The sequence below is a fragment of the Salminus brasiliensis genome, chromosome 6, assembly GCF_030463535.1.
Source record: "Salminus brasiliensis chromosome 6, fSalBra1.hap2, whole genome shotgun sequence".
Lineage (NCBI taxonomy): Eukaryota > Metazoa > Chordata > Actinopteri > Characiformes > Bryconidae > Salminus > Salminus brasiliensis.
Genome location: NC_132883.1, coordinates 40,647,485 through 40,675,175, shown reverse-complemented (window position 1 = coordinate 40,675,175; position 27,691 = coordinate 40,647,485). Strand labels below are relative to the sequence as shown.

The window sequence follows — 27,691 nt, the reverse complement described above, 5'->3', positions numbered from 1 at the left end:
GTATATGTATATTTATGTATATATATATATATACACACACACACACACACACATATATATATATATGTGTGTGTGTGTATATATATATATACACACATATACATACATATATACACACACATATATATATATATATATATATATATATATATATATATATATATATATTGTATATATAAATATATTGTATATATCTCAGGACCTTTATTTTGTAAATACTTTGAATAACTAAGAGAACTAGAATAAATGAACATATTCAAGTGCTACAACTGCTCTCCTCTTTCTAATAACCTCAGAATAAAGTCAAAGAGAAATTGACATTTCTGTATTCTGAGAACAAATGAAACAACAACATCATAAAAAAAGAGTTATTTCTAAGTTATGTTTGTGCAAACTGTTTATGCATCAGTCTTTATCTATGCGTGATCTATTATACTATACGAACTGTGCACAAGCACACTAAGCACTGCATGAGGGTGGAGTTCGTATACAGTAAATCATCGTACACTGATAAGAATGATGGGCTGTGAGAAGTCATATGAGCATGTGCATGTCTGTGTGTGGCTTTAGTATGTTCAATACACACAATCAGCATTTCATAAATCAGCTTCACGCTGACATGAGGCTGTGAACATTTGTATTGCTAGCCTTTTGATAGCACACATGCTAAAAGACAGTCAAACATTCTGTAACTATTAGCCTGGACCAAATAAACTAATCTTACACTACCTACCTCCAATCTTAGACATTTTAGGTACTAATAAATTCAGGAAAATTATTAATTATATTTTACAAAAGATTTTATTTTATAGGACTTTTTTTTCGCTTCAGATGTATGCGTTTAGATTAGTGGTGTAAATTTTTTTTTTAAGTTGAATGGCATTAATCACAATAATATTCTGTAATAAATTATGATTAATCACATGCTAAAATGCTAGCTAGCATCCTTGCATTTTTGGGCGGGAAATCAAATAAATGTGTGGTATACCTCGAACACGACGAAGGAGATCTACATAGACACTTTAATCGAGAAAATGAGAGTTAATTATAACATTTCATCCATATTTCAGCATAAATAAATCGTAATCTACCCCCAGAGATCAACTAAAGTGACGCTGTGTTTACATCGCTAAGTAAAACCGCTAATGCGTCACTAGCCTCTGTAAAGAGATAGACCTACAGGACGAAGCTGGGTACAACCTTGGTAAGATGATTAATTTGCGTTAAAAAAGGTTAACGTGTTACAGTTTGGAGATTAAACTTGTTTATTAACACATTAACGTTGACAGCACTAGTTTAAATATGCTTAAAAAGTTAGCATTATTAGCGGTTACACCAGTTGATAACAACGCATTCTGCTGTATTTTGTGCATCCAGACACCCTGGAAACACGTCCACCGATAGACGTTGGACAGGACTGAGTGTACGACTGATTTAACGAGACACAAACAGATAGAAGTGCTGAAACTGTACAACACTACTGCTGTTACTACTGTCGATGTGCACTGCGGCCATCTTTGATTTTTAACTCGGGGATTGGTGAGGCTCTCCTGACTTTCCGAATATGAAATCGGACTAGTGGGTTGCGTTTTCGTTGAAATATCCCACTTAGAGCTCTGACATTCCGACATCCCAGTTGAAATGTTGACACAGCATTTGTTTACAATGAGAATGGCTAGGCTAACGTTGCTAACAAGCACTTGACATGGCCGGTCATCAAGCTCCTCTTGGTAAATACCGGCCAAAGTCTTAATACTGACTTTTACAAAGTTTTTTGTAAGTTTTACAAAGTAAAATTTAATAAATAGTCTTTATTTAAACATTTAAGGTAAACTGGAATGGTTCCTCCCAATTCTGCCTCATCGTTCAGCTATTTTAAGACTTTTTTTGGTTGTTTTAGACAAAACAACCACATTCGCCATTAGTGTTGGACAGCCATTGCTGTGGCGCCCGGGGAGCATAGAGGGTGAAGGGCCTTGCTCCAGGGCACAACAGCGGCAGTTTGCTGAGCCCGGATATCGAACCCAAAACAACCCTGTCATCAATAGCCAGGAGCTCTGACTGTTAGACTCTGTCCTGTAAGATAAAAGAGCGAAGGCGAGATACCAAAAGTTAAAAGATCTCTTGGCAGTCTGATTACATTGTGGGTCAGTGATAAATCATATTAACTTGAAATTATTTTTTATATATTTATATATATATTTCCTATACGCCACGGCCCATATCATAAGCAAGGATTCAGCAAGGCGTTTGCTAGGTCTTTTAATTAGGAAAAAATATATATATATTCTTATTGGATAAAAAAATAACCTTGGTTTTCTTCACCACTGTCAAGTATAGCAATACAAGTGTACACACACATGTATGCACACCCAAACACTTCCACAGAGGGACTGAGCTAGATCAAAGTGGGTAAAGATGTAATATTCGTACATAATAACTGAAGAAAGGAAAACGGAGAGTAAGAATAAATTATTAATTCACACAAATACTTCAAAGCCATTTCCGCACAAAGTAATAGAACTGAAAAATTGGTTTTCCATATAACTAAGCGAAAAACCTGTTTTCTACCTGCCAGTGCTTTCTTTAGGCTATTGTTTCACTGAGAACTTCACGTTACATTCAAGACCACTGTGGTGTGGCAGTCAGTTATACTCTATTGCATTTGGAATAGGGGCAGTGACGCAAAAGCATGCCTTTAGGTGGACAATTAGGAATGCATTGTTGTATCTGTACTGCTGCATCTGCATATACATTCTTTGGATAGTTCCATATAAACCTGACCTTGATTTACAGTTTTAGAAGAGTGTACTTAGTCCTGACTGACTGCATCACATGCCCATGTTAAAAATGATAGGGAATATCAGTGACACCCCCCACCCCCCCAATCACACAACACCACCAACTCCAATCTTCCATCATTTACAGTTTTGCAGTCAGCAACTTGCTGACTAGCTAACGTGTTGAGTGGCTGAGGGAATAGTAGGGTCATCTTCCTCACCCAGTGACCATGAGGCCCAACATACCTTTTTTTGGGCTTCTGGCCACAGATGGCTGTGGCATGACCGTCGACTGAACCATTTGAATTCACTGTTGTTCCATCCCCTGGTCGTAATGTTCCTTCTGTATGTTTCTGTAGTTGCAGGTCCATTACCGGCCACACAGGGCGCTTTCCCCATAAAAAAGGAAGGCATGACACCACCAGGAGCGAGACATTTAGGGCTCCTCCCCTTTGACAACGACCTGAAAGGACATCCTGTTCAGACCAACCCGGCACTCCACGGGTCAGCTCTGTTACACTTTCTTTTCTTTCAGGTTCAGTAAGTTGGGTCTGCTGAATCTGTCTCACCCTACTTCCTCCATTGATTGAAGCCGCGGTCACAGTGGGTGGCGTAAATTGCCATGGCTGCAAACGGGGCCAGAAATCAGAGGTGTAAACGGTCCTCCCTTTTGGTTCAGCGGCTCCGCAAACCAGCTAGCGTGCTCTAACCCAAACTGCTAAAAACCCAAGAAGAAAAAGTTACCATCTAATCCCACCTCTCGACTGACTGTGTACCCTCCTAGCTCCTGTTTTGAAAGCCCAACAATCGGCTCAGACAGAGCAGACAGTACAGGCCGTGTCATAGGTCACACTGCCAGAGCAGCACTGCTATTGGTCATGGGATGGGAATTCAAACCAAACCAAAGCTGAACTCGATGCGAATTTTTCGTATGCAAACATTTGTGGACGAAACCCAGCGTGGCCGCAGCTTATCAATGAATCCTTACTGGTTAATGCAGCATTACGGTGTACCGTGTTTGGTCTGAAAGAGACGGCCAATGGGTGGGCCAGCAGGAAGTTAAGTTCAGGTAAGGTAAGTTCATGATTCGCATTGCTGTTCCAAATAAGTTTGACAGAATGTACATCATCACCAACACCACTGGTCTGGCAAGGTCCATTTTAAGTATCAGCACTGCAGAAACGAGGAGCTCTCTTATTTTTGGCTACTAAATATAACTATGACTCATATAGATCATCCTGTTTATAATTACCACAAAATAGCAAAGTATTCTAAGGACAACTATGAGTATGTCTCACTATGTACATGGACCATGTCCTTGAGGTCAGCATTAAAGAAGTTGCTGGTTCCAAATCTACCTACATTTACAGTTCTCACCTCGGAGGCATCTAGTGATCTGGAAAGTGATGACCGTGCCGATCACCTTCCACCTTACCAATCGCTATGTCTAGGACGGGATCACACATTGAGGCAAAGGGAAAGAGGCAATGCAACCTTAAGGCCTTTGTAGAACACAGTTGCTACAAGCTTGGTCTCCTTCAGTTTTGACAGGGTGCCCTTAAACCTTTAAGAGACATTCTGCGAGCACAAGGTTCTCTTTGTGACTACAAGCAGCAGTTCCACTCTTGCAATCAGACAGATGTGGGTCACACCACCGTCCAGTCAGGGTTCTCAACTTGCAGACCAGACAATGAAATTGCAGTTGGCAGATCTGTGCCTTGTGCCTTATTACTGCATTCAGGTCATACCGGATTACGGCGCCATCTTGAACTGTAGAATTACAAGCCAGCACACAACCAACATGGGCAACTGCAGCTCCATCTAATGGACATTTCCTATGCATTGATCTCCAGACTCTCTTTCTCCTGTTGCTGTTGCAAGACATTGGTGCTGACGGAGCCGTTGCTTAGAACGGAGCCCTTGGTTATGTCCGTGCTGACGGTGGACAGTGGGAAACTCTCGTAGTTCTCCGGCGCCCCCCAGCAGCGGCACTGGTACAGCAAAGACTTCAGCTCCTTCTGGAAGTTGTTGTTGAGGAAGCCGTAGATGATGGGATTGACGCACGTGGACGCCATAGCTGTGAGGTGGCACACCGAGAAGACCACGTTATAGCACGCCGGCATGGCCTCGTGGTTCCAGTCAAACACAGTGTTGAACACCGTCATCGGCAGCCAGCAGAGGGCAAACACCGCTACGATGGTGGCTAGCATGATGTTGATCCGCTTGGAGTGCTTGGCCTTCCTTTGGCGCGCGTCTCGAGTCCTCTCGATGATGTCTTTCCGTCGGCAGAGGCGGAGGAAGATGCGCAAGTAGCAGAAGGTGATGAGCACCAGTGGCAGGCAGTATTGAAAAATCAACAGCGACGTCATGTAGGCTAGCCGGTTCTCCGGCGACGGCCAGTCCTCCTTGCAAACTACGTGATCGGCGGATGAGCCGGCAGGAAGACTGAGGTTGTGGCTGCCGAGGTGCAAGGTTTCGAGCACGTTAAAGGGGAGAAAAGGAAGGGAAATGAAGCAAGCCACTATCCAGGTGACCGCCACGGCCAGATACGAGTGCCCAACCACAGGCTTCCAACCAGTGGGGTGTATGATGAGCTGGTGCCTCTCCAGAGCGATCAGGACCATGGTGAAGATGGAGGCTGTGATGCACGAGCACTGGACGAAGGGCGAAACCTTGCACAGGGCTTCTCCGAGGATCCACTGGTCCATGAGTGTGTAAATGATGGTTGAGGGCAAGCACAAGATGGACATAAGGATGTCGGAACACGACAGGTTGGCAATGAAGATGTTGGTGACGTTGCGCATTTCCTTCTGCCGTAGGATGACGGCGACCAGGCAGGTGTTGCCCAGCAATCCCACCGCAAGCATGGCACTGTAGGCCACGATGAGGAAGGTGGTGCCGCTGAGCGAGGGGGGACAGGAGTCCCAGTCTCCCAGCAAGGTCCCAGTGCTGTTAAGGTAGGAGCGCTCCATCGGCAGCTGTTCATACACACAGATCCGAAAAAACACAACGGTCCGATATGTAGGTCTCTTTTTCCCCAGGCAAATTTCTTCTCACTTCCCGAGACGTCTCATTTTCATTTCTCTCATGGCACTTGAAAGGACAGTCGTGCGCCTGTCTACAAGACCTGCAATAAAACGAACGAAGAAAAGACATCAGGGCTTGCAGCAGGAAGATCTGCGACATAACTAAAATATAAGACAGGAGGTGTAGAGGTTATTAGAGCAGGCAGTCTGACATACCGAGCACAATTCCACAGTACTCTCTATTCTCTCTCTAATGTTAAATTAAAGTGGTGAAGAAGACTCTCGAGGGAGCTCAGGAACAAAGGTAGATTTATCCATTGTTTTATTCAGCTGATCTTATCGTTGCCTTTCCTTCTCATCTCAGTTCCTCTTTCTGTGTTAGATAACCCGTCTATTTTCTACCCCTTTCTGCCTTTTCCTGTATATTTTGTTTATTAAACTCAAAATTCAAAACCTCTCAATTAGCAAAAAAAATAATTAATCATAACTCTCGATGTAGCCCACCTGAGATTCCAACAGCAGAGACAGCTGACTGCATTCAAGCTTTGTGTCTTTCATTAAACTTTGACTTAACTAAACACGGTCATGAGTTTTTAACAAAACGCTGTGGTGGGGAGAATATCTGAAGGACTTGCACAACACAATCTACAGAACTTAGTTACAGGCTTTAGAGCCGCGCTGGGTGAGACTATTAAACATCCACCATGGGCTACACTATTTTTACTGCCGGTAATTAGGCCATTATCCCATCGTCGACATGAATTATTGATCTTTCACCTCACACAGGCTGAATACGCAATGAAACTACACATCCAGGGCCTGTTTCAACTATTGCGGAGCGTGGCCATATATTTACGCTTACAGCATTGAGAATGACGTTCATATCCAGAGCAACTTACACTTGAATTATGTTACACAGTAGCTGAAGGTAATGTTAGGAGCGTTCCCCAAGGACTCTTATTGGTGTGGTGTAGGGTTTGCAGCGGTATATACCAGATTTAGGTATTGGACAGTTAACCAAATTAAAAGATGCAATGAAATTCTAAATAATCCCAATTAATCAATTAAAATGAGAAAATAATCAATAATCATAATGAAAATAATCTTTAGCTGGAAACATTCAAAAGAGCTTCACATCATGTGCAGCTTTCTTATTTATTTATTTTCAATTGGAGAGATTTTACATTTACTTTCATTAATACATTGTTTTAATTATAGTAAATATTTTATTTAAAAAAAAAAGTTTTTCATTCCTTTAAGGATCAGTGTATAATTATAATAATAATAATAACAATAATAAATAACAACAGCCACACAGGAAGAATAGTTAAATACCGCACACCAGGGGCATAATTAGACTCTCATTTTTTAGGGCATGTATAACTTACCGAACTTACATATTAGACCATTAAAGCAAGGGCATGAATTAAACTAGGTAACGCATCGGTTACTTTAGCATAGGCTTTATTTATGCTAGCTAGTAAAAGAGGCATGAATAACACAAGCTTGCAAAATGAGCATCGTGATACAGCCTACATAACATCCTGTGTAATTTTTTAACCTGAACTGATGACGTAAAGACAAAATCATAATTTCACATGTAGTTTTATGCTGCAAAGGAAATAGTTCAGGCATGTGCATGACAGTAATATTCCTAATATAATAATAATAATAAATGAGTAATAACGTAATAAGTAATAGTAAATAGTAAGTAAAAATTTATAAGTAATAAATAAGGAGCAAGCAGGATATCGCTTGCCGCTTGTAATTTTACTGTACTGCCTCAGTCCACATGCTTCTTCTTTACCTTTTAGTAAGGATGTATCTCTCAGCTCGCCCAGAAAAACGTGCCCTTTACAAGTTACACTTCCCGACTGTAGAGGGAGCTCAGGAGCAAGAGCTCTGGTGGTACGCTCTGACCTGATATCTTCTATTTGTTGTTTTTACAGATGTGAGGATCTGTGTTTCTGTATGCTGAATACTCCCTGATTTGGTTTTCTATAACATGACTGACATGAGCCGGTCCCTGCTGGTAAAATGAAGAATTTCCAGCCATAATTCAAGAGTAAAGACGTCAGGGGAGTGTGTTTCTCTACGTGACTTGAGTGGCATGGCTAAAAAAAAAAACACGAAATAGACAAACGTCTGGAGCAAAATCAGCTCGAGGTCAGTCACAGCACTAGAGCCACAGATATTTTGTTAAGTTGTCATTTTCCACTGTACAATTTATCCAACCTACAGACTCCTACAGACTACACCGTTCTTTAACCTTCTGAGAACGCTTCTCACTGCTGCGGGCTGGGGAAAATGTCAGTGAAATGCCGCCTACGAGACGCTGGACAGGACCCAGCAGTAAAAACAAAGGATCAGAACTGGATCACAAGCGCACAACAGCAAATTCTCTAGCCAATACAATATGCCAGGATTGGCCCTGATCCCGATCCACTGACTCAGAATGGTGCAAGCCTCCTTTAAACTGTGGCACTGTATGAAGCGGGTTGCAGGAAGATTGGCTAGCACAATATGTAGGCACACGACTGGAAGAGAAAGTAGTCTGCAGCGGAAGACGCTAAATGGGATTTGCAATCCAATGTGGGAGCGTATTCTGTAGCTCATCAGCTATTCATCTGAGAGAAGAATCGGTCTCTTCAAATCCTTTCTTCTCAGCCTCCAGTCCCACTTGGCCAGACACTGCCTGACAGCTCGATGACATAAGCCTTCTAGCATCCGGCATCTGCTTTAGTTTCAGACCTATTAAAGACGTGCATTTGTATTCTTTTACAGCAAATACGGTCATCAAAATGTGCAGTTCTGCCAATATGGCTTCATCTACTTAGCATCTGGAGATGCTACACTATAAAAAATAAAGATGCTCCAAAGGGTTTTTCAAGGGATGCTACAGAAGAGACATTTTTCATAAAGAAGATTTAATAAAGAACCAAGATATGTACAGCATGTGTCCAAATGTTGGTGGAAGGCATTATATGCAGCTTGTCTAGTTCCTGTAGAGAAGCCTTGGCAATAGAATAGGACTATCTGGGCCTGTTCACACATGGCATTAGGATGCGTGATTAACCTGGGTGATCTGATTATAAGTGGTCAGCACAAAGTACAGGTGTGAACGGGTGTAATCCGATCATTCAAACCACATTCAGAGGTGGTCAGAGACAACGCAAAAGCACCTCGATACAATCGTTAAAAATGACAGATGTAGGCGACCCCCATTGGTCAAGCAGAATAAGACGCTATGACTATGACCAGAGGATCGCGAATTTTAACTGGAGTTCGGCAGCCGGGCACGGAGAGAGCACAACTGACCAGTGTGGTGCTGGCCGCCACTTCCATCTGCTGGTGTACACAGTGCTCCCCTTCAAGTGTGTTGGCTGCCTGATGACATTGCATCATCGGCAGTTCATAAAAAGAGGTGCTGGCTATACCCGTCAATTGAGACACTGGCTCTCCCAGTGTCAGAAGCGTTGCATGTGATCTGATCTGGGGGTAGATTATGTATTTCCTCACCAACACACCAACATTCACCTCCCCTGGACAGTAGAGACGGCTAGTCCAACAAAAGCAAGATACTCATACTAACACTCTTGATTTTGCCCTTGGAAGAAACTATGAAATGAGCAGGTGTCTCAATACTTTTGTCCAAGTAGTCTGGGTGTGAGAAACCTTGCATAGGTTTAATTACAAAAATGGTTCTTGTCTGGCATTGCTCACCCAAATTTTTAAGAGTGTAACGCGACACCACAGAGGGTCAGGGGCCTGGGCTCGTAACTCAAGCTTCTACGTGTCCAATCTGGGGTTGGCTGCAATTCCAGCTCAGCCTGAAGCGAAGATCTGCCTGACTGCTGCTGGATAATGTATAAAACGGTATAAAAGTTCTGATATGAAACATATATTACTTTAAATTCTGCAGCGTATCGAATAAACGTCTCAGATTCCTTGTGCTGCTCTGCTGTTGAAGAAAGGCATGCCGATAAAATCAGGCTTAAAAAAAAACAAAAAAAAAAACAAGGCCCATCAACATTCATTATTTTGAATTTGTTTTGCAATATCACGTTAACTGTGGCCTACAAAGACGGCAGAAATCTGCAGCGTGGCGAGTGAGTCATGCTCTTCTTTGTTTCTTTGTCCATTATTTATTTTTCTGTGCAATTAAAGTGATTTTCATCCATTTGAGTCCAGGGGAAAAAAGGGGATTCGGAGCCAGTTCTGTCTTCACTTTAGATTTAGTATTCAGATAAAACCAAACTGATAATGGCAGGTTGATGCCATAACTTCAGGAATAGATTTGGAGTTTTCTTTGAAGCTCCAATATCTCTCTGTTGCGAGTCTGACAGCTGTGAAGTCCGCCTGAAATGCCAAAGCGCTCCGGATCGATAAGTCCAATAGCTGCCCGCTCCACTTCACCATTCTCGGGCTTCATAATCAGCGCTGAGGAGCAGTTAATTCAGCCTACACTAATCTACTCCTTCCCCTTATCTCCCCCTCTCCTCTCTTTCACTTCTTCAGCTGGCCTGTATCGCTTTCCCTTATCCATCGCTATCCATCTCTTTGAAGCCTCCTCCTCTCTCGTCGCGGCTTCACAAAATCAATTAAAAGCCATCGACTTTCTCCCACTTCAACTGAACCATTGTTATTTGACGTTGTAGCGCCCTTGACCCCAAGAGAGATCTTGGGTAGGAACATGATCCAAACGCTGATCAAATTAAAGGTGCCTCCAATGGTTCTTTAAGTGAAGCCACAGAAGAACCACTTTTGCTTTCATCAACAACCATAATAAAGATGGAGGAGCATGAAGACGTCTACAGAACCTTCACTTGATGCATCCCAAACCTCTACTGCAAGCATGCTTGTTGATGAAGCCAAAGGTGGTTCTTCTATGGCAGCGTTCAAAGAACCCTTTGAGGCAACTTCACGTCAATGTACACTGATCAGCCATAACATTAGCACCAGGTCATGTCTAATATTGAGTAGTCCGCCCTCGTGCCGTATCTGTGGTATCAGGCACCAAGACTAACATTAGAAGAAGATCCTTATATGTCCTATATGTTGTGAAGTGGGGCCTCCATGTGAGTCAATGAGCCTTAGGTGCCAATGACTCTGGGGCCAGTTCTCTGATTGCCCTTTCTCAGAGCATTTCTGATAGGTACTGACCACGCAACTCCAGAAAAAAAGCCCACAAGACCTGCCTGATGTTTTGGAGATGTTCTGACCTGGTCGTCCAGCCATCACAGTTCAGCTCTTGTCAAAGTAGCTCAGATTTTCATGCTTGACCATTTTTCCTGCTTTGACGCATGACTGTTCACTCGCTGCCTAAAATGTAGATCCCACGCCTCGAGAGATGCCACTGTGGATGAAGATACTCAATGGGTTTTTTTTTTGGTTCACTTGTGTTGGAGACTACAGTGTTGGTGGTCTCCAACCATCCTTCTGAAAAGCCACCTTCTAGAGGGTTTGAGCTCCATCTCAAATCTAGCATAACATATTCCGACATTAAGGAAGACCCTGTTTACACCTGGTCACTTCATGTGAGTCGTATCTGGATGGTATCCTGATGAGATTTTGGCCACATGCGTTTACACTTGGTAGTCAAATGCGTCTCTGGTTAGTCAGACTGAAATCCCATCACTGTGTGGGACGGAATATGCAAATTTGCTCATTTCGTGGCAGTTCGGGTTGTACTGGGAGGAGTTTGGCATTAAATGACTGGGTGTAAACGGGATCGCTACTGGATCCGGGTTGCGGTGGATTATGGTTATAGCTCTACAGGAGCAGGGTTGGCAGATACAGTTCTTGTCTTGATGGCAACGATCCAGGCCTACAGGTATTCACTCTTAAACCAGCACACCTCCCAATCCTACATTAGTTTAGCCCTGTCGCTAATGAGGCTTGCAATGAGGGCTGGCAGTTTAACGTTTTGTGAGAATGTAATTTCGGCTTAATCTTTCTGTCCCGGGGGCCAATCTGATCTCCTCAAACCGTGCTCTAACGAGAAGCTCCAGATGCTGTTTTTTTTTTTTTTTTTTTTCTCTGATTGTTGAAGATTGGAAGACTGATTTCCCGAGCAAATAGTGGGCCAGAGGTGAGGTGAATGCAGAAAAACGGCACATGTCTGCCTAGAGACGGACTTTGGTCACAGTCGGGTTAGTGCTGTATAAATAAGTATTCAATACTGTAAAAGAGAATGTGGCGTCCTCAGAGATGTAGAAACGTCCGGATGACAAATAGCACCTATGAGACTGCATTTACCCAGGCAGCTATTCCCGACATGGCGAGACCAGTTCTTTCTGGGTTCCTGAGGTTAAGACTGAAGACATGCTGTTAATGCATTTTGCCATTGGGCATATTACACTTACTGCATTTACACCAAATAAAGCCACCTGTGTGTAACATGGTGTAGGTCCCTCGTCTGGGCACGGACTCCACAAGGCATGGCCAGCATTGTTGCTTCTTGTGTGATGCTCCCCATGAGTCTTGTGTCCAGTCACCGGTTCTTCTTCCTTGGAGCACTTTTGGTAGGTACCGACCACTGCATACTGGGAACACCCCACAAAAACGACCTGCCTGATGTTCTGGAGACGTTCCAACCCAGACGTCTAGACGTCACAATTTGGTGTTTGTCAAAGCGTCTCAGATTCTTATGCTTGTACATTTGTCCTGCTTCCAACACATCAAATTCAAGACTCGTTCACTTGCTAACTAATACGTAGAGCCCACCTTTTGACAGATGCCACTGTAGCTAGATACAGATGTTCACAATGATTAGATATACATATATCAATTTCTCTGATTAGCTGAAATGTGTCCCCTCAGGCTTGGAAATACCCAGCAGAGTAAAGGCGTTCCTTTACCACACCATAACCCAAATCCTCTGCGATTACATAAACACCCCAGCAATTATGACTCTCATTACCATCCATGAATAATTCATTAAGTTATTCTATGCTAATATCCATATTTAGACTTGTGCACTTTGACTGTAGAGATGAAGATCTTTATTCAGTTAGGGCTAATTAGGCTATCTAATATTTGCATCTCCAAAACAAGGTCTGACTTCTGGAGGGATTGTGTCCAAAGAGACTTCTGCTTCTTTTTCTTCTTCTTTATCATCATTATCATCATCTTCTTCTTCAAATGAGATGGCAGAACTATAGGTACTATGTGCATGCTTTTGTCAATACTCAAATGCTTCCTCCACTAAAAATCACAGATTTACTCAATTATGGTGCCTACTGGAAATTCTCCCATTTGAGAGGTCAGAGGTTTTGGCCGTTTATTGTTTGAGTGGTGTTTTAACACCTTAGCATGTGAATAATGCTCCGCTCTGTAGCAAATTATAGACTTAAATTAAAGCTAGGAAGCTTAAATTGCTAGCAGACTTGAGTTCAATGCTCAGCCTTTCTCTTAATCAGCTCAAACCAAACATACCAAACCTACAAATTTTACAGCAGAAAAAAAGGCCAAAAGGTTTGCAGGGTTGACCGGGGGTTAATATTTCTGTATGTTGAGAAATGTGCTTTTATAAGTTTGTGTTTTTAACGTCTTTCTAACGTCTTTTCTGCTCCATCGTACCTAGGAGCGCCAACGCAACTCTGGGTAATCGATGAAATCACCAGTCACTACTTTGCATATCAGTAGAAAAGCAAAACGTCTGTCAGACTGCAGATAAGATTCAAAGTGACTACAGATCCATCAACCTCCGAGCGCTCATCACGGAAACCGAGAGCGCGGATGTGCGTCCGATAAGCTTCCTGAAATACTGTCTCCTCAATCTTCTTCCACTTGGCTCTGAAAAAAGGCCGCTTGTTATGTCCCCGACAGCGGTGCTTGACTGGAAAGCTGTGTTATGGGGACACTGGAGAGTGAAGGTGCAAAGACGGACGGCCCAGCGCCCGGAAGAAAGTGCGAGCCGCGCTGTTTATTACAGCCGCGAAAACCCAGACTCAATCGATGGGCCATCCGTGCGGCCTGTCAGGTAAGGTTACGGATGGCACGACGAGGGGACATTTAGGTGTCACCTGTGGCGACAGATGCGAGAAACATGGACGCACTATTATTTCTACTGCTAAAATAGAAGCCGACGCCTCGGAATTGATGGCAAGTGTTCCCTTGCTGTTTTCTGCAGCGTTGCTGACAGAAGATGAACAGCCTGAGGAAGGCGGCGGGTCCCTGTTGACTGGTGTAGAAAAACAAGTCTGTACTTTTAAAAGGGCCATGAGAGGGGTGTGGTGGGGTGGATGTATACAACTCTTTTGGTTGTATACATCCAAAAAATGATGTTAACTGGAAATGACTTCTACTTAATGGATAAATATCCTGTTGTATCAAATGACTCAAAAATCTTCATTTTTGTTTGTTCACTTTTTGACATGTCTGGTAGTTGTTCTTTACATTGTGTCAAAATTTTATGACCAACAGACCAATGCTGCAAATTGACAAGTTTTCTGATTTTCATGATCAGATTTTGTCAGGCAAGCAGAAGTACTGCCAGCCCATGTATCCAGATATTTAGGCTCACAAAGACGAACATAAAATTTATCAAAGAAGCAGCATAACAGCCAAAACAGACCTAAATACAGCGCAAAGCTGAAGCACATTTTTTAATAACCACAAATATTTCTTACTGGTAGAGAGAGCAGGTCTCTAGAACTGATTTGCACAGGAAGAAAAATCTAATTGGAATAAAAATCCTACGCACTCTTATGGCAGATAAGTTAAATTGCCATTGCTTTTTTTATCCAAGTGTGTTAATGTCAGCACTTCTGACACAAAAACACTCAAATTGGAGCTCTCAAAAATCTTAACCCTGGAGAGAGCGTGTTCATGTGGACTGGAGGACAAAACATAGACCAAACCAGATGTTTCTTAAATCCCGCAAAAATGTCTGGATATGTGTGAACAGGGCCTGAATCTATTCTAGTTACATGATTCAGGCACAGGCATCTGTTAGCTTGTTAGCCAGAGTGCAAAAAAGAGGTTTGTGTATATCAGAGGAGTCCTTACCCTCTTAGCGTCCGGAGCAAAGCTAGTGATAGGGTGGGTTACAAACAGGTGGGTTTACTGGCAGTACCAAATTGGAAGAAAAAAAAAACACAAGGTTTTGATGAGACAGCGTCAATGTGGTAAAATCCTGTATCCCGCACATTTCTGCCACACCACCCACTCTTAATGCATTTACCAGAAGCCGTCCACAGGCCTGACGAAACGCAGCTTGTTGCAAACACCATGCAGCGAATACCATGACTTTCTCCTGACGGCTGGTGCGGAGCGTGACACAGGCCCATAAATAAACTCCACATGTTCAGCAGCATCATAGCAGGGGGTCCCGACATGCTGGAACCATCGCGGATCATCTAATGAGCTCATGAGCACTGGCTTTGATTGTGCTTCACACGGAGAGGCAGTGTGAAATGGCCACAGTCAGCATCAATGCGAACCACAAAAGGGGAGGTAATGAACAGTGGCGTGGAGAGGTGGGAGCTAGAGAAATGTTTCTGGCAGTGCGGCAACTTTGATTGGCTCGGCTCAATCGGAGCGTCGCGTTCGTTTCTTCTGACGCGAGAGCGGCGGATTGCCTTTGGTAGAAGTTCAAATACGATGAGGAAACAACAATGCGGAGCCCTGCTGGTTTGTTCGCTGCTTCGGAAGAACAAGGAGACACATCGCCTACAGATCTGCTGCATCTCTAGGGGGAATTTGGACAAATTCAGAATCTGAAGAGCCATGGCAAGCCAACGGAGCACGCTCCGTAACGACACCTCCTTTCAAAGGCCAGCTGGCTTTTCCCAAATAGCTGTAATCATACAGGGAAACAGCAAGAGACCGGTGTGAGATCTATGGGGCAGTTTGGCTTCATTTTTACATGAAAGAGTGAGATAGTCGTGTCCCCATACTGTTTCATAATCTACCGTTCACATTCCAAGCATATATAGACGTGTATCGACGAAAACAGCCCATTGATGTCACTAAAAACAACCCATTTACAACGCAGTATACCCACCTATTCGGCCTACAGATGTTAACCCCGCCCATCTACAAGTCAGAAGTCATAAGGAGTGTTTCAACAAGGCCTGCTTTTGGAACATACACAGGCACAAAACAGAACAGCCAATGAAAACAGAGCCTATTTACATACATATCTAACCTTAAAGGGACAATAACCAAAACAGCCTGTCTAAATCCAAGAGCCTGTGTACACCTGGCATTAACGCGTGGTTTTGGTGATCGGATCATGTTCGGATTTTGGTGTTAACGCCCCCTAAGATCTACTGTATCACCACATTGTAGGAGAACCTTCAATTTTGATGAGAAGTCATTGTATACAGGAAGTAAAGAGGAAGTGAGGCACGAGTTGGTGTGTTTTTTACACGGGGAAGTAAAGTCAGATCTCATCTGGTCCCCACAAGTGTAAACAGAATCGGGACAAAGTAGCTCCTGACTATCTGAGACTGCCTGGATACAAAACCCATGTTAATGCCAGGTGTAAACAGGCTCTTAAGGGATAATGAGATAATGAGAGGTTTGCGAAGTGTGGACCACGCTCGCTTGGCTGAGGCATGGTTTGAGTTCTGGGAGGATTGGAGCTAATGGGCCCCGAAGCCAGACGCCCCCTTGCCAGGCCGAGGTTGAGCATAATTGGACCATCAGGAGGTTCAGGGGTGCAGATTTTCATAGCAGCATTATAGTGTGTAGTAAAGGAGAGGAGTTTGGGCGTGGTCCTTCTTCTTCTAAAACGTTTGGGTATTACCTAACTCTACCTAACTCGAAAAAATGTACGAAAATATATAAATATATACATTTTTGCATGAAAATCCATAAAACCTTCTTAATAATAATAAGAATAATAATGACAACAAATCCAAGAGAAATATTACCTATATAATCTCTGTTATATAGCCCTTTACATTCTTGGAGGAATGCCCAGTAGACACATCCCTTACATCTTCTCTTTTTGGACTGGCTTAATTTTGGCCTCAAGTGACCTCAAAATGCCCCCCAATGCCCCCCTGCCTAAAATTTGTAAAATGCCCCCCAGCTGAAGAATGACCACCACTGACCGAAGCTCTAGCATCGCTTCAACATTACAATTCCTATTGTATCGTATTCGCATTGTCCTTCTGTCTGAAGAGCCACTTCACACTCAGCCTTGATTTGATGTGCTACATTATGCTGGAACGTGTGTGTGTTTGTGTGTGTGTGTGTGTATGTGTGTGTATTCAAAGTCAAACAGAATAACACACTTAAACCAGTGTTTTCTGTACTGTTCTGTCTTTCACTGGTGCACTTTTGGTAGTTACTGACTGCTGCATACCAGTACCAGCCCAGCAGCCCAGCCTGATGTTGTGGAGATGTTCTGGCCCAGTTGTGTAGCCATCACAGTTTGGCTGTTGTTGTCAAAGCCCTCCCTCGACTCTGCAACCGTCTCAGTGGTTTTGACTTTTAAATGCAATCAAAATGAATCGCTCCATTTGGCAGAATTCTGGTTTTATTAGGGCACTGCTGGTTGATTTCACTTAGCATTCAGTTTGCCAGCGTCATGTTTAAACTGCTGTTCTACCCTAAATGGAGGCGTAGTTACGTATTTAAGAAACACAACCTCTAGCGGTTAAGAGACAGGGAACACAACGACGCTGGAACCAGTTTTCCTTTTAGATCCGCCTTTCACTCCGGCCATTTTCACAGAGCATAAGCTAAGCCTCTCTACAGATTCTTCTTCACACAGGGGTGGGGTTTGGACAGAGCAGGCATCAAACTCCTTTGTCTAAGGGGCGTGATGGTGTTAGTGTGTTACCCTGATAAGGCATGCTGCCAATACAACGTTAATTACGCAAGGTCTGTCACTTACAGTACAGTACAGTAGAGCTTTGCAGTGTCCAGCGTTTCCTGTTGTGACTGTTCCTGTTTTTGGGCAGCACAGTGTGTTTGCGTGCACAGCGATGCAGGGTACAGAGATAAGGGTGGAGTAATGGGTCGTTGAGGAGATGAGGATGGGGTAGTGAGGCATTCAGGAGATGAGGGTAGAGTAATGGGTCATTGAGGAGAAGAGGATGGAGTAATGGACCATGGAGGAGAAGAGGATGAAGTAATGGACCATGGAGGAGAAGAGGATGGAGAAATGAGGCATTCAGAAGGTGAGAGTGGAGTAATGGGTTGTTGAGGAGAAGAGGATGGAGTAATGGGTCGTTGAGGAAATGAGGGTGAAGTAATGGGGCATTGAGGAGATTGGGTGGAGTGATGGGAATTGAGGAGATGGGGTGGAGAAATGGGGCACTGAGGAGAAGAGGATGAAGTAGTGAGGCATTCAGAAGATGAGAGTTGAGTAATGGGTTGTTGGGGAGAAGAGGGTGGAGTAATGGGTCGTTGAGGAGATGAGGATGGGGTAGTGAGGCATTCAGAAGATGAGAGTTGAGTAATGGGTTGTTGAGGAGAAGAGGGTGGAGTAATGGGGCATTGAGGAGATTGGGTGGAGTGATGGGCATTGAGGAGATGGGGTGGAGAAATGGGCATGGAGGGGATGAGGGTGGAGTAATGGGTTGTTGAGGAGAAGAGGGTGGAGTAATGGGTCGTTGAGGAGATGAGGATGGGGTAGTGAGGCATTCAGGAGATGAGGGTGGAGTAATGGGTTGTTGAGGAGATAAGGATGGAGTAATGGGTCGTTGAGGAAATGAGGGTGAAGTAATGGGGCATTGAGGAGATGGGGTGGAGTGATGGGCATTGAGGAGATGGGGTGGAGAAATGGGGCATGGAGGGGATGAGGGTGGAGTAATGGAACATTGTAGAGATGGGGATGGAGTAACAGGGAGTTGAGGAGATTGGGGTGGAGAAATGGGCCGTTGTGGGATAAAAAACATCCTCAGAATATTTACATATTCTGCAGCCTTTTGATATTACTGCATCTACACCAACATTCCAACAGTGAAGCATGGGGGTGGCAGCATCACGTTCTTTTTTAAAATCCAGGGAGAGACCGCAGGCCAACCTGCAGACAGTCTGCTCAATCCAATCAAGAACCTGTGGCACTATTTACAAACTGTGGTTCACAAGCATCATTCAACCAACCTGAAGAGCCTGGACCAACAGACCCCTATCGACAGCGCAGCCCTAAGAATTAGGCATCTCTGCGGACAGCAACAATACCCCCCCCCGTCCTCCCCGACCATCCGCTGGACTCTGCGACTGGAAGTGCTGACAGCAACACTTCGACACTCCTTAAATCTGACAAGTGACAGCTAATCTAGTGCCTGCATGAACATAATTCCCCGCAATCACGCTGTCAACCTATGAGTCACACATAACGGCATCGTTTGTCAGCGTCAATTCTGGATTCCGCTTGAAAGTCGAGCAATTACAAGAGGCCACTATTCCAGGAGAGCAGATCAAACCCGGCCTTACGCTGCCTGCATCCGTCAATAAAGAAGCCCCAGGCCTGTACGGAGCTTAATCCTTGCCTGGGAAACCAGCCCCCAACAGTTCCGATTTAAACCCTTAACCCATGGGAACACGCTGATCCTCCTGCACAACAGGCTCTTCAGAAGACGTGCGGGTTGTGCTTCCCATTCCCGGTCGGCTCCATTCCGAGAATCGGAAAAGCGGTGAGACTTGTGGGGAGACGCCGCACTAGATGGACAAAAGGATGAAAGGAGTCCTTCTGAGATCTCAGACAGCTAATATGACCACACCTGTTAATGTGTGATAAGCGGCGGCAGTTCAAACAGGTCTAAGAGGGTCCAGATATTCTTTTTATTTATTTTTTTTGATGCACTTAGGAAAGTAAATAACTAAAGTGAAACATTATGTACACCGTATTAAAAAAAAAAAAAAAAGAACGGGCGCAATTTGCTTGGTTCAAATGTGCACATTACTTCCACCTGAATGTACAAACTGAGGTGTACAGTGCCTTCCAGGGGTATTAGACCCAAGCCAAGACTAGACCAGCCCCTCCGATTTTGATGGCAGTGGCCGAAAGCCAATCTGTACCAAGAGCCCCTCGAGCCTCAAGTGCAGCTCGGCTCAACCCGCCATCCTCTAAGATCCATGGAAGACAGACAGCCAGGCTTTTTTCTGTCCTGGCACTGAGACGGCGGAATGGACTTCCCTTGGGTGTCCGAACAGCAGAGTCCAATGCTCGCAGACTGAAGACCCACTTCTTCCGAGAGGACTTGGGCGAAGTGCAGTATGTCGAGTATTATGGTCTCTATACTGGCTTCTGTATTCAGTAGCATCTAAGCTTAGAGGTGTGTTTCGGATCCTAGTCTTTACAAACTAGCTAAGGATACCGTCCGAGTAAACCGCGAGCGTCTGCTAAAGGCCTTCAATGGAAATGGAAATGATTTGCGTGTCCATGCATCAGAAAACTGTCTGCATGGGTTGCTGTGGTAACGATGTGGACGTAGGCGCTAACAAGCTACTAACGAGAGCAGGAGAGATGAAGGTCACTCTGGGTCGCATTACGAGTAATACAAAAGACACTCTGAAATCCGATTTCAGCGTCCAGAGCGTCCAGACTGAGACACATCGGCACAAATTCCACTGTAATTGCATTTCAAACCACGTTCCTGGATTCTCCTGGATTCTGTATTGGCCTTCCTGTGGTCTGCGTGAGGAGCCGGACCCTCCTGGCAGGGCCATATAAGGGGCTTGAGGGCCTAGAGGAGGAGTTTGAGGCTTGGTCCTTTTTTCAAAATTCATTTAAGTCATAACTCCAGTTATATTGCTGGACTACTGCAGTAAAATGATGAATTTAACAGCATTTGAAACCATGAAATGTATATGTACGAAATCAAGTACCTAGCCATGCAGTCAGCCTCTACACACATCAGTGGAGGAATAGTAGGCTCTAAAGAGCTCACTGAACTCCAGCACGGTTCTGTAATAGGAGCCTCCGCGGATCAGGATTACACCTGGATGATCTGCAGATTCAAGTGTGCAGCCCCCAAGACGCAAATCTGATCCCTGAAACCACTTCAGGTGGTGGTCCGAGATGCATTTGAGCCACGTTACAGCAGTGTACACCCCACAAAAAGGTCACACATCTGTAAATGTGTATTTTCTATATATATATATATATATATATATATACACTATGTACTATGTACTATATACTATACTCATCATCGTCATCATCGGCACTGGTCTACAATTCCCATATCGACACATCCCTAGTTTGGTCCCCAACCCACAAAGACCCTGGCCTCCTGAGGCTTCAGCAAGAAGGTCGTGGGACATCTACAGATGGTTCACTGCTGAGGGCCACACAGGCTTTTCGGGATCTGTTTAGTGCGTTGTTGCATAATGTGCAATTTGCTTGTATGTGTATGTGTATGTGTGTGTGTGTGTGTGTCGGCTTGGCTTGGCTGTCGATAACGAGCAGAGATGCTGTGTGAAATAATGCTCCTGTCAGAAAGTGTCTCTCGCACTCTCTCCAGTAGGATGTGTGAAGGCGCTGAATGTGAATCAAAGCCTTCGCTGCACTGCATCGCTCTCGCCTCAAAGTTAACTCTCGCGCTTTGATAAACTCGTGTTGTTTGGCGATGTTGGCTACGAAGCAAGAAAAATAGCTGCAGGGTCGGGGAGGAGGGGAAGAAGGCACAGCGTCTTTTAAGCACTGATGGCTAGGCGCTATAATGATCATGCTGGAATCTATAGCTAGGATTTGTGCTAAAGCCAGGCATTTCCAGGCTGCATTGGTAACATACACTATATGGACAAAAGTATTGGGACACACCTCGTAATCACTGAATTCTTGTGTTGCATTCAGTCCTACTGTCATAGGTGTATAAAGTCAAGCACCTAGCCATGCAGTCTGCCTTTATTACACGTTGGTGAAAGAGTGGATGGTTCTAAAGAGCTCCCTGAACTCCACCTTATGAGTATACCTTGAGCATCAGGATTATATCTGGATGCAAACGCACCCAATCCGATCCCTCAAACCTCTTCAGGAGGTGGTCTGAGACGCATGTGAGCCACATTACAGCAGTGTAAACGCGGCCGTCTCTCCAAGACGCATTCGATAGCCAAATCCCCTCCCAGTTCAGTACCTAGGGGCCCTAGATATTCCACCATCAGCTGTAAAGGCTGTGTATTACTAAAAAGGAGTGGAAGCGTTTAGGAGGAACCAGAGAGAGCAGCTCAGCCCCCGAGTGTCAGACCACGCAAAGTTACAGAGCGGGGTCAGGGCCGAGTGCTGAGCTCAGAGCATAGCGTAGAAAAGTCTCCAACTGACTCAATAACTGCGGAGCTCCAGACCTGCCGATGTTAGAGCTGCAAAGGGGGACCAGCTCAAGTGCATGTGGGTGGTAGTGCGGCAAAATACCCCCCCCCCATAATTTACCACTATTACATTTTAAACTGTGTAGGTTCACTGATCATCTTGGCTATGATGGCTATTTCTGAGTAAACCACCACCAAATCACCACCACTGTGAGTAAAAGCACAGCTTCTCTACAGTGAACCACTCCACATCAAACCTGGATGAGCTTTGTTTACATCTTACAGATTAAATTATGCAGAAATCTTGAAAAATCTGCGGAATTCCCCATTAATGTTGGGCTGGAAGGGGAGATGCGCTACCCTGGCTTGCATACATTTGCATATTAATAAGAAACCACATGCAAACGAATGTGAAGTCTTCCACGACTGGCATCATTAGGAAGTTTTCTCCATGTCAGACCTTCAAACTGTATTAAAAAAATAATAAAATAATCACAGAAGATCCAACAAAGATGAGCCAGATGAATGCTCCTCTTTTCCAGTCGAGTCAAGGCAGTGTCTGGTTCATGAGGATGGTGTTTGTGATGAATTCTAGTCTAGAATATGTTCATTAATACTTCTTAGGGTCGAGATCATCTCCACTGGGCCGTTCAGTGTGATTCTCGCTCAACCCTTTATCAATCATCTGACTACCAAGACGCTTTTGAAAAACCTGGCTCCTTTGAGAGATGCCACAGAAGAACCACATTTGGTTCCTTAAGGATCCAGGTTTGAAACAGAGATCAATGTATTCTAAAGTTAGGTTCTGTTTCAATTTATGGGTTCTTGGAGGAACCGTTGGTTAAAAGGTTGGCTGAGGGAACTGCTTCCTCTATTAAGGATTAAAGGAACTCGGGAGCTTCTGTTACTTTCGGCTGTCAGATTTCTCCATGTGTCATCAAGTTAATGCCTAAAATCCCCAGCTTACACTTTCCAAGCACACTCTCAAACATGAAGGTGCCACTACGGGTTCTTGGGTACTTCAAGTGATGCCAACCCCTTTTTCCTTAAGTGTTTGGAAAACAACAACAACAACAACAAAAACAACATCAACTACAAAAAAGATGCCAGTGTGAAGACGCTTTCACAAATGGTTCACAAACGTTCTCCGGTTCTTTGGATTTTGAGGCACTCCACCAATGTGTGACAAGGCTTAAAGAACCTTCACGTAATGAAAAGGTTTTACACCCTACACTGTTAAAAGCAGAAGATCCATGAATAACCTTTGGAGGTTCTTCCATTTGAACCTCTTAAGGTGTTTTGAAGTACCTTCAGGGAATACTTTTCTTCTAAAAAAATTATTCTTGAAGGTTCCTCAAAAGCTCGTTAAGAGGTTCCTCCACAGTTTCAACTTGAAGAACCTCCAAAAGCTCTTTTTATGGCTCTTATATGTGTGGGTTTCCAGTAGAAGCATCTTCATTAAGGTCAGGCAGACCTGTCAATATGGTACAGGCAAGGATGGATTACTGACCAGGCCAGTTAAGCCAGAGGTCAGGGCTCTCTGACTGCCAGAGACCTCACCAGGCTTCAGACCACCAGGCCCAAACTAACTCAGGTACTTAAGACCATCTATTGCAAATCAGCAGTAAATATTAGACTAGTTTTGTAAGAAAATGAAATGAATGAAGTAATATTAATGTTAATCATAAGTCATAGGTTTTATTTGTACAGTGCATCGCAGTGTTGGATATGATCAATCACACAGTGAGCTTTTGCTCATTTTTACAGCTCACAGTGAGTCAATACTGACTATTGACTTCCAGTAATTGTTAGCAACATTAGCCGTAGTGCATTGGTGCTAAACTAAAGAAGCAGAACTGGGACATCAAAGGATACATCTAGGATCTAGGAAATATGATTTTCCACCATTTGCTCATTTGACACATTTTTGTTCCTTGCAGAACCAAAATCCAGCCTCTCTTTAGTGTTTTTTTAAGCAAGCCTTCACTCTAAGCAAAAGCGGGTCTATAGAGTACTGGAAAGGGGTTTGTAAGAACAGTGGAACCCTTATTGGTGCAATATAGAACATGTACAAAATGTGTGCCACCAATCCAAAAAGCCCCAGGTTTAATCAATCAATCAATACATACATAAATACATAGAAACTTCAACACTGTTCTTTGGGTTGTCATGAGTCACACATCACATTTCCAAAAACTGGTTCTCCAAGATACCATGGTTCTTCAATGTCATCATATGAAGAACCCTTTCTGCCATCTTTAAGGGTCCTTTCTGAAAACCTTCTGATTGTATTGGGAATTGGTAAACCGGTCAACGCCATGCAAATACCTTTAGTAATCTAAAGAACCATGTTTGAAAAGGAGAGCTGTGAGTGTAAAGAACCTTTACATAACCTAAAGGTTCTAGACTATCTCTTCTTTAAAAAGCCTCCCAATTTTATGGTCCTTCCTAGAACCTTAAGATTGTATGGAGGTTCTGAGAACTCTGTAAAAAGACTCTTCATGCTTGCAGATCAAATTTACAAAAATGATTCTGCACGGAACCATTCTTTTAGGATGTGGTTCTTCTATAACATCATGCAAGAACCCTTTCAGGTCTCTTTATGAGAATAACAGGTAAAGGAAATGCAGCCACTCTATTGGTTCTAGTGCTATTTAACAAGATTTTTTGACAAAGATATTTGTGAAGAGAGTGAAGAACCTTTTGAAGCCGTAAAGAACCTTTGCGTGACATAAAGGTTCTATACTTATATAACCTACCAGTTTAAGGGTCCTTCCTGGATCCTTGAGGTTGTATGGAGGTTTTGTGAAAAACAGTTCTCTAAGGAACCATCCATTTATAAAGGGGTTCTTCTGTGACATTAAGCAAAGAACTCTTACTGACATCTTTAAGAAAATGGGAGGGGCAAGCAATGCAGCCGACGTAATCTAAAGAACCATCTTTGAAAAAGAGATCTGTGAGTATGAAGAACCTTTTAAAGGCTTAAAGAACCTTCACTTGATCTAAAAGGTTCTATACTCATTTTTGATATAAGCTACTAGTTCAAGGGTCCTTCCTGGAACCTTGCGAGTGTATGGAGGTTCTGTGAAAAAAGGTCTCCAAAGAACAATCCTTTAGGATGTGGTTCTTCTATAACATCATGCAAGAACCTGTTCAGGTCTCTTTAACACAATAACAGGTAAAAGAAATCCAACCACTGTATTGGTTCTAGTGCTATTTAACAACATTTTGTGTGAAGAACTTTTTTGAAGGATTAAAGAACCTCAACATGACCTAAAAGGTTCTATACTAATTTATTGATGTAACCTACTAGTTTAAGGGTCCTTCCTGGATCTTTGAGAGTTTATGGAGATTCTGTGGAAAACAGTTCTCAAAGGAACCCTGTGCCAAGTGGTTCTACTATGGAATCATGCAAAGAGCCCTTTCTGACATCTCTAGGGTTCCTTTCTAGAACCTTTAGACTGCATGGGGATTCATGCTCACACTTCACATTTCAAAAAATAATTGGTTCTCCAAGGAACAATACATTTGGTAAGTGGTTCTTCTATGACATTATGAAAAGACCTCTTTCTGCCATCTTTAAGAAAATAGGGGAAAAATCAATGCAGCCACCTTTGGTAATCTAAAGAACCATCTTTGAAAAAAGAGATCTGCGAGTGCTTAAAGAACCTTCACATGATCAAAAGGTTCAATACTACCCTTTTTGGTATAACCTACCAGTTCAAGGGTCCTTCCTGGATCCCTGAGATTGTATGGAGGTTCTGTAAAAACAGAATCCCTTTCGGATGTGGTTCTCCTATAACACCATGCAAGAACCTTTTCGAGTCTCTTTAAGAGAATAACAGGTAAATGAAATCCAACCACTGTATTGGTTCTAGTGCGATTTAACAAGATTGTTTTGTGTGAAGAACCTTTTAAATGCTTAAAGAACCTTCACACGACATAAAGGTTCTATGCTACCTTTTTTTGTATAACCTACCAATTTAAGGGTTCTTTCTGGAACCTTGAGATTGTATGGAGGTTCTGTAAAAACAGTTCTCCAAAGAACAATCCTTTAGGATGTGGTTCTTCTATAACATCATGCAAGAACCCTTTCGGGTCTCTTTATGAGAATAACAGGTAAAGGAAATGCAGCCACTCGATTGGTTCTAGTGCGATTTAACAAGATTGTTTTGTGTGAAGAATTCTGAAGGATTAAAGAACCTCAACATGACCTAAAAGGTTCTATACTAATTTATTGATGTAACCTACTAGATTAAGGGTCCTTCCTGGATCCCTGAGATTGTATGGAGGTTCTGTAAAAACAGAATCCCTTTCGGATGTGGTTCTCCTATAACACCATGCAAGAACCTTTTCAGGTCTCTTTAAGAGAATAACAGGTAAAGGAAATCCAACCACTGTATTGGTTCTAGTGCAATTTAACAAGATTGTTTTGTGTGAAGAACCTTTTAAATGCTTAAAGAACCTTCACACGACATAAAGGTTCTATGCTACCTTTTTTTTTGTATAACCTACCAATTTAAGGGTTCTTTCTGGAACCTTGAGATTGTATGGAGGTTCTGTGAACTTTTTATGCTCATCATGCTCTCACCTCAAACTGGCAAACATGGTTCTCGAAGGAACCTTTCTAGATTTTAAAGACAACAACAGAAAAAAGCCTGTTATAACATCCAGCTTACAGACTTTCAACGCACACAGCAGAACCACTTGGTTCCCTAAAGAACCTCTCAGCGCATGGAGATGTATGTAGGTTCCCTAGCAATGAAAGGGTTCTCCTAGAACCGTTAATCCAAGCCCAGAACCACACAGGAACCAAAGTCTCTGAATATAGAGGAACCTGCAGCAGCGCCGCTGTCATGCGCGCAATAAAGACACGGACACACGCTATTCCCATCGACCACCCCAGCGACCACCACAGCAGGTCCTCAGCCTCAGCAGTCTTACCATGCACTCCTGAGGTATTCCCGGGTCGCGTCGCTGCGCGGCTGGCGGGCTGGCGGGCTGGCTGACTGGCGGCTGGCGGGCTGGCGGGCTGGCTGACTGGCGGCTGGCGGCTGGAGAAGTAGCGTGTGAGCTCCACACAGTGAGGAGAGAGGAGCTCTGAGGCAGTGCGTTTTATCAGCACCAATCCCAAACCCAAAACACGCAGGTAGGAGGTTCCTTCCACGCGCCGAGCAATCGCCTCCCGACAGCCCTGCCCCTCCATGCCCGTATGAGCACTCCTTCCCTTCCCCTTAAAGGGTAGATCCTCCGTCTTTCCACACCGAGCTCTTCCCAAACGCCGCTCCCCACCCGGGCATCCAAACCCCAGTTTGCAGAGGCATCTTAATCTTCTGAAGCTTTTTCTACACAGTCAGGTGGGCACACGTTTATGAGCCCACCCCCCAAAATTCCATAGATGTGAAGACTCAAAGGGCATGATGTACATAAACAAAAGGCTTACCAATTTTAGGGTTCTTCCTGGAACCTTGTGATTGCATGGCTCTTCTCCTCTGAGGCAGCACACATTTGGAAAGTGGTTCTTGTCTGGGATCACTTGAAGAACCCTTTGTGGCATCGTTCAGGATGCACGTTAAAAAGGCTCTTCTCTAAGGAACCATCCATTTGGAAAGTGGTTCTTCTCTGACATCATGCAGAGAACCTCTTTAAAGACCCTTCCTAGAACTT

General features: G+C 43.7%; 1 protein-coding gene across 1 annotated transcript; it reads right to left on the bottom strand.

The window, feature by feature from the left end:
* Positions 1–199: 199 nt before the first annotated feature.
* On the bottom strand, positions 200–27,147 carry npy8br (neuropeptide Y receptor Y8b). The gene is made up of 2 exons (XM_072682410.1): positions 26,969–27,147; positions 200–5,907 (listed from the first exon to the last, which is right to left on the bottom strand). The coding sequence occupies exon 2, from the start codon at positions 5,750–5,752 to the stop codon at positions 4,616–4,618; it is 1,137 nt and encodes a 378-aa protein (XP_072538511.1). The 5' UTR covers positions 5,753–5,907; positions 26,969–27,147; the 3' UTR covers positions 200–4,615.
* Between the last annotated feature and the right edge of the window lie 544 nt (positions 27,148–27,691).